The 7,981-nt window shown below is 42.0% G+C and overlaps 1 protein-coding gene across 2 annotated transcripts in view; it reads left to right on the top strand.

Moving 5' to 3' along the window:
* Nucleotides 1-133: 133 nt before the first annotated feature.
* PDHX (pyruvate dehydrogenase complex component X) overlaps nt 134-7,981 on the top strand; it is a 39,561-nt gene continuing 31,713 nt past the window's right edge. Inside the window, exons 1-2 of one of the 2 annotated variants that reach the window (XM_088525757.1) lie at nt 134-272; nt 5,548-5,631. In XM_088525757.1, the coding sequence (XP_088381883.1) occupies nt 134-272; nt 5,548-5,631 (223 nt within the window). The remainder of the gene's footprint in view (nt 273-5,547; nt 5,632-7,981) is intronic. The other variant, XM_088525758.1, reaches the window with a different exon arrangement.

Below are 7,981 nucleotides of genomic sequence, written 5' to 3'. Positions count from 1 at the left end.
GCAGCCGCCCGGCTCCGGCGGGGACGTTGGCGGAGCCGCCGGCGGGCGCGCTGCGCTGCGCTCAGGCAGCGCCGGGGGCAGCCCCGGCAGCGCGGGGCGGAGCGGAGCGCAGCGGGCAGCGCGGCGCAGCAAGATGGCGGCCTCCCTGCGGCTGAGCGGCGGCCGCGGGGCGGTTGCGCGGCTGCTGCTGCGGGGCGGCCGCGCGGCCATGGGCGCCCCGCGGCCCGCGCGGGCAGCCTGGAGGCTCCTGCACGGCAGCGCGGAGCGGCGCGGTGAGTGCGGGGCTCGCCGGGGCAGGGCGGGGAGGTGCCGCTCGTGGTGACCGAGTCCGGGCGATTCACGGCCCGCGGCTGCCCTCAGCCCTGTCGGTTGCTGCAGAGTGCGCGAGCCCGGCTGCTGCCTTGGGTAACGTGTTTCCTAGCGCTCTCAGGAGCCCGGGTGGCTCCTTCCTTACGGCCTCCAGAGCAATAGGACTAAAAACTAGCATTTAGGCTTTTTTAAAAAAATCGACTGTAGTCTAGATAAGAACCCAAATACTATGTGCGTTGCTCTAAGTGATGTGGTACTACATGTTGTGGAAAAACAAAAACAAAAAAAACCCCAGAGGTCTTCATGTAATAGGTGAAGAAAGTAAAATACAGGCAAAGGTCAATATGAGAGGAATGATAACCCGTCAGGAATTCTGAAATGATGCAAGCAAAATAAAAATAAACAGAAACCACATCAAATCACTGGGAGAAATAACGTTGAAAAGGTGGCAATGTAAAATATGGAATTCTTGTCTAGCCCAGGTAGCAAGGAAATTTTATGTGAACAAATGATTACAAGAAGGAAGAGTTAGCTTGTTATACAGCAGAATATGTGCAAGACTGAAGTCTGCGTTGCTGCTGCCTTTTCAATTAAACAGCCTCAAAAAGGATATACCAGTACCCAAAGCTATGGGGAAGTGCTAAGCTAATGTGGAAAAAAAGTATTTGTTTATTTTTGCTTCTCTGTTTGTTTATGTGCCCCTCTTTGGGAGGGGTGGGATAATTTTCTTTTCTCATAGTCAAAACTCTTCTTAAGTTGTGCATGTTGGAAGAGTGTATCAGAATCGAACTCCTGGTTGTGCAACAGGAGTATCGGGCAGGAAGGTGCCTGTGTGCACGTGGTTCGAGTGGAAGTGCAAGCTGGCACGCTGCAGAGGCATGGGCGTAGGGTGAACAAGTTTCCAAATAAAGTGCTGCTGATGGCGTAATCCATGGCTAATCTCAGTGATGACCTTTTTGCCCACCTAAGCGCAACAGGCAAAATGCAAGGAAATGACAATGTCATATTAGAGAAAGAAAATATTCTCTCTGGCTCCGCCACCTGAGACATTACTTGCTTTGCTGACTGATGATGATGTTAGCAAAGAGTTAATGAATCTAAAGACAGAGATGATAAAACATCTTTGGAAAATTATGAATCCATTAATGAATAAAAACGGCAAATTAGGCGGATTAGGCCATAAAGGTTTTGTTCATTTATGCACAGATTAAAAGGAATGTACTCATGTGGAACAGAGAAGGTGTGATATTTCTTTAAGCAAAGCCACTATTTAAGAAACAAACAGAAATGTTGGAAGTGTGATTTGGCCCACAGCCTCTGCTGAAAACAGAGACATAGCAAATCGGCCTATTTTCATGATTTATTTTAAATGCTGCTTTATTTTTCTGAGAAAGCGTAGACTATCAGCAGCTGGTGAGCAGCTTTGGTGAACAGTAGATGCAAATTCAAGAGAATGTAATTACCCTGAAGTGTTTTGATAGCCCCAGAAGGGAAAGCTAGCTAGTTATGGTGCTACATGTATTGCCTGGAGCTTGGGGCTGGAGATGAGAAGGTGGGTGATCTTTCCCTTCACTTGGATTGGTGATGCAGGGCAAGTCACTGAGTCCTGCTATGACCTCCACACTACTGGGGTAAAACTGAGTGATACTGTTAATCTATCTGTCTTATATTGTGTTTATAAAACAGTTTATGTCCTGTTGTCCACAGAAAGATCTGAGCAGCCTTCAGCTCGTCTGAAGACTGCGCCAAAGAGTGTAGTGGGGCACTCTTTAGGAAGTGAAATGTGTTAGCCACTGTGATTAAATATTCTTTCTTCATTAGAAAAGTGTGATACTTTGTGACACTTCCATTTTTTTTCGGTGAGGGGTGCTCACTGTTTTTAGTTAGTCCTAGATGTTTGCGAGAACATGCCTTCAAAAATCACATTTGCCTTGTCAAAGTGTACTCGTCAAGTTAAACAAGTGAAGCAAAGCATTTCTTTATATCACACAAGTTTTCAGCTGGCGTGTAATGCATTCTTTTCTAGTTATTAGTCTAGTAATAATACGCATACTTTAGTTTGCAGTATTTCAAAATGATCATAGATAAATGTGATTTGATAAATGCAGATATACATTCACAGATTAGTACTCATTCATAGTGTAGTTCATTTATTTATGTTTCAGTTCAAGCTGGGAGGTTACAGAAAGAAACTTTTTTAAATTCTTGGAGGCAATTGTGGTGAAAGTTACCAGTGTTACTAGGAAAGTTGGACACATTTCTGAGCATGGAAACTGGCAAGTGTTCATGTGTCACAGAAAGATCATTTCTATGAATGATCTGGTATTAACTTGGGAATAGAAGACAGAAACAAATGCATGTCTCTTTCTTCATGAAAAGTCCTGCAGGAACATGAGCGCTATGTACACTGGATTCCTTTCCACACTTTTTGTGTTTTGGGAGTATGACCCTGCTTGTGTTGATCCTCTGGAGACTTTAAGAGATAAATAACTTGCTTTCTGATCTCAGACTGTTTTGAAATAGCAAGATTGTTAGTGGCTGCTGAGGTTATTGGATCTTTACTGTAATGTTCCCAGTTTGCAATAAAATAAATCTGGAATACATCCAGAAAGAATGGGAAAATTATACAGTTTCTTTAACATTATCCCATCCCTTAAATATTTATTGCTAAATGCTTCTTTATTCTTTCATGTGTACTATAATTTATTCTTTCATAAAATAGAGTCAATTAAGATCTATGGGATATATTAGCATTAATGAATTAGAGACCAAAGGTGCACTTTAAAAAATTCCTTTAAATCACCATGTATTAATTGAAATTCCATTTCTTTTCTATTTTTGTTTTTTTTTCCAAGATCTTAACTGTGGCAGTTCTTAGGTCTTAGGTTAGTGTAATATGGAAGTAAGGATCAGAAATGTTCTCACTCTGGGTACCATATAGTTTTCAGCTCCAGCACTTTCTGGTTTACTTCTTCTGGATAATGAGAATTCATGGGGGGATAACACTAAGAGTTTTAAGGCCATTATTGCTTGCTTTAAGCAATAACTGCTGACTGGATGTAGAGAGAAGGTAATGTGTAGCAGAATTGATCCTTGTCATGGACTTCTTTTCTTCTTCTTTTTCTTTTGTATCGAGTTCTATGCTTTAATTCTGTACAAATTTGGATCTTGCTAGAAATTTAGCCTTACAACATGGTGCCTAAGGGGTTGAGTTGGTGGCCTCGTTAGTGCCTAGCGGTTCAGAAGGGCGATCCCCCTCACGTTACAGGCTGTGTGTCAGAAGGCTCTGCGGAGCGGCTCCAGTGACAGCGGAGGCAGCGAGGCGGAGCGCAGCGCCGGGCTCCCGGGAATCCCGGCTACTCCCGGGAATCCCGTCCACGCAGCGTCCAGCCGGCTCGCGTGCGGTGCTGCAGCCTCCCCTCCACGCACGGGCCTGCTGAGCAGAGGCACGTGCTCTGTGGGTGCCGCGATGGGCTGACTGGATGCCTCTAGCAGAGAGTTTTGCATAGCAGGAGAGCCTATGGTTTTGTATTGCTTAAATACAAAGCTTCACATACAAACTTCATACAGAACTTCTGTCAAGAACAGATTGAAGATGAGTCCGTCCCTGTCTATGGTTACATCTCCATGAAAAAGACATCTGTGATGAGAAATCTTTCAATCTTTTTAACAGAAATTTAACATCTAGTCCCTGAAATACATTTTATCATCTGGGGAAAATTCCACAGCCTAGGGAAAAGATGAGGAAGAAGATGCAGTGGCTTCTGAGGAGTACTGCTGGCTGTGGAATTCGGGCCTCTGAATTGCTATTTCTTTCTTTGGTTTTTGAACTTTGGGCAAAGGGGATTGCACACTTTGCCTTGTCATGTTCTTAACACTGCAGTGATCACAGTCAAGATATCAGTATCTAACTTTTGGTTAAAAGTCAGAAAGGATTCTAGCAACTGCCTGAATATGCTCTCTATTTTTCCCTCTCTCTGTTGCCACGTGGGTGTGCCCATGAAGCCTGGGGGTGGATAACTACTTTGAGACAGAACAGAGGATGGTCGTTCGCTCATATGTGCACATCCGTACTGCTGGTGTACTGCGTATCTGGGAAGAAAAGTTCGAGGGAAGGGTCAGGAGCCTTGTGCGTGGCCTTTGCCGTGCTCCTGGCGTGTGGCCGTGCAGCGGTGGGGAGCTGACCAGGGCCCTTCGCCCAGTGCCCTGCGGCTGCAGCCGCACGGGCCCCTCCTGAGGACTGAGCTGCCTCCGTGCGCTCGTTCTCCCCTTTGGGCTTATTTGGATGTGACGAGTCTAGTGCGTGCGCTGCGAGCGCCCTTGGCTGCTGACTGGCCTCGAGCCTTGTCTCTTTCATGTACGTGTCTTGGAGTGCTTGAGAGGCTCTGGCACAGCATTTTGCCCAAGGTTTTGCTTAAAGGTAGTATGAGGGAGGCAGAACTAAGCATATGTAGGGCTACTTGTGGAAGCCTAAGAAAATGGAAATGTGGTTTGTCTTAGCACTTACGTCTCTGTTGCACAGGATGTTTAGTTGGCTCAGTATTTGAAATTTATGGCATTTCTGTGGAGGGGGACAGCACCACAGCATTAGTAGCTGCTCATCTCTTCTAATGCATATTTGTGGGTTTTTTGGCTGCGTTTTCATACTCCATACCAGCTGCAGCGTGCTTGAAGCTTGAACTCCCAACAGCTTTTAGTTTATGTGTTTACATATCCTTCTGTTTATGTATTTGTTGGAGAAAGGTTCTCTAGCCTTACTTTGCTTCGGTCCACCACCGCCTTGGTCAGTACATCAGATTGAGCTGAAAGTAACTTGAACTGTTAGGTTGTATTATTTTTAATAATATATTAAGTCTGGGTCCTAGGGAAAGCTTTTAATTAAAAAGTAATTGAATCAAAGTTGAGGCAACGTGAGGATCTGAAGCCCCAAAGTATTTACATTGTATTTTAAGGCAGAGTTCAATTTGCCTAGTAGTTATACATTATTTATGAGTTCATATTATATTTAACGTCTTTTGCATGCATAACAGATAAGATTTACACTTTGTGCGCTGTGCTCTTCTGACTTTCATTTGCAGTGCTTGTTTATAACCTTTAGAAAAGGAGCATCTTTTTGGTGAGTGTTCAATTCTTTCAGATTCGTGCACTGCTTCAGTCTCATTTGAGTTAAGCATTTAACAGAGGAAAAACATACACTTTCAAAGTATCTAATTTAGATATCATGTGCTTGTTTTGCAGGTACACCACCTATTAAAGTTCTCATGCCTGCTCTTTCTCCGACAATGGAAGAGGGAAACATTGTGAAATGGTTAAAAAAGGAAGGTGAGAGAGAATTTTCTACTGCCACAGTTGCTGTATTTTGTTAGGTTTTCCAGTCTAGTCTGTGAGAGTAAGGTTGCACCTTAGTATTTTGAAGCAAAAATTTGATACACGACTGTTCTCTTTTTCTAGTGGAATGTTCTCCATTAGACTGTTCCGCAGGGTTGACACTGTGAAGACATCTGCTTGCTCTGTTTAGTTCATCTGTCTCTCTCCCTGTCACATCTAGTGTGTTACTGGAGCTCAGTAATTTTGTTTGAGAGCCTTTGATTTTGGGGAGGCTCTCTGTTTTGTTATTCCAATGTATTAGAAAGACATAGTATTTTTATAGTTATTTAACAACTGCAAAGTGAGAAAGTTATTGCTTTCTTCTAAATATGTAAATTATAGTCTACTCTTAAAACTGACAGGAAACCACAGATTTGTTTCATAGCCCAATTTCCACATAGGAGAGCCTGCTTCCAGAAAAAACACGCTTGTGAGCCAGTTAATTTTCATGATAGGATATTTTGGAACCTCAGTTATCTTGAGCTGTCTGCACTGACAACTGAAAAGAAACTGACCTCTACTTTGCTCATATTTTACGGGTGATGGAAAGGCAGTGACTTTATACTTTAGAGGTCCTCCCCTAGTGGTCATGAGATTTTGCTTGTAAACTTTTGTTAAGAATTTCTGAAGAACTTACTTGGAAAAATACAACGTGTCAATCTGTAAAACATAATTGCTCTGATTTTACCAAATCTTGAAGCTTCAGTTAGTAAAGTAGCAAGTCCAAGATTATTCAGAGAGGAAGGGACAACTCAAAGTCCTTTTTCTGTCCGTTAGTCGTTATTTATTTATCCATTAAACATATGAAAATTTTGGGTTTTTTATTTTGTGATTTAAAAGGTTTTAGTTTAAATATAAAAGGCAGCATCAGAGGAGTTGAAATTAATTCCACTTTGCTCTATAACACACTTAACATCAAATCTTATTCGTGAATGGTCTTACTTAGGATTTTCAGTGCTCTATTTCCTATTATAAACAAGACTAAAACTGAATGTTGGATGCTGTCTTAATTAACATATCTGTGGCCATAATTACTTCCTATGAGCCTTATTTTCTCAATCAAACTGAAATTAATATAATGATGATATAAGAAAATGGAGATATAAGTTTTGGAGAAGAAAGCATCTAATGCTTCTAATCTAATGCTTCTGCTCTCACTGCAGAGCAGAACCACAACCTCCTTCAGTGTGTTGATCTTCTATGCTTAGTGTCATTAGTGAATCTAAATGTTTGATAATTTCATATATGATAAAATAAATAAGCATCTGAGAGTACTTGAGAGAAGAAAGCTGATGGCTGTGCATGACCAGCAGGGGCCAGTAGAATCCTGCTTTAATCACTTTTTCTGCTTTTTGTGGAGATATCAAATATTTTCATTTTATACTTTCAGAGGAGACACAGCTGATTTCGCTCTAGCAAAAGGAAAAATGCTGCATTTAATTGACAGCTTTACTATTTTCCTCTCATCATTAATGCTGCTTCATATCAATTCCTCTGGGTAATAAAGATGGATGCTTAAAAATAAAACCGTGTTTCTAAAAACTGTATTTATTATGTATGAATTTAGTGTTGATGAAAGATGATAGACTGACAGCCCGGGAGACTAAAGCCCTCTTGTTCTCGTGGGCAGAAAAGAGCAGTAGTAGTAGTTAGCTGTTTCCTTATGCAGTAAAACTTGACCTTCTTCTGAGACGTTACCTCTGGGGATTCAGTCTCTATGCTCAGTCAGCTTTAATTTGGTTTGTGAAGAATACATCAAGAAATACAGTTTGTCTTATGATTTGGGTACTTGTGTGCTAGTAACTGGATGGATACTATAGCCAGTAGCCTATTGGATCTGACCCCTAGAGGGGAACTGTGCTTTGACGGAGATCCTAATCACTCAGCCTGGCTGTAGGGAATTAATCACTGTGTGCACATGCACACCCATGTGTGCACAGGACTCCTAGTGTTTTATACGTAACAGTTCTGAGAGATGCCATCTAGGCAAATCCTTTTGCCCAATATTGTTTTTGTTTTGTTAGCACGAGAACAAAAGCTGTTCTCAACAAACCTCTTCTTTTTTTTCCCCTAATTTACTCTGTTTGGAAATCTGATTTGTAATTAACATGAAAATGGGCATCTGGAGGTATAAGCTGTTGTTTCTATTGCAGTGAGTGTGTGGTTTTATTTGAAGGTACTGTGAAATAGGGAAAAAGCGGCTTGTACAGTTATCTGAAGACTTACTCTTTTCTTCCATGCTCAAGAGAATCCTTAGAAGTCTGTAAAAAGCCTGATGCTGTTAGTATTAATTAGTGGATACTTC

Source organism: Tinamus guttatus, unplaced genomic scaffold, assembly GCF_059628265.1.
Source record: "Tinamus guttatus ecotype Peru unplaced genomic scaffold, ASM5962826v1 Tinamus_guttatus_pri_ptg000240l, whole genome shotgun sequence".
Lineage (NCBI taxonomy): Eukaryota > Metazoa > Chordata > Aves > Tinamiformes > Tinamidae > Tinamus > Tinamus guttatus.
Note: the sequence above shows the minus strand (reverse complement) of the source record. Positions and strands in the feature narration are given on the sequence as shown.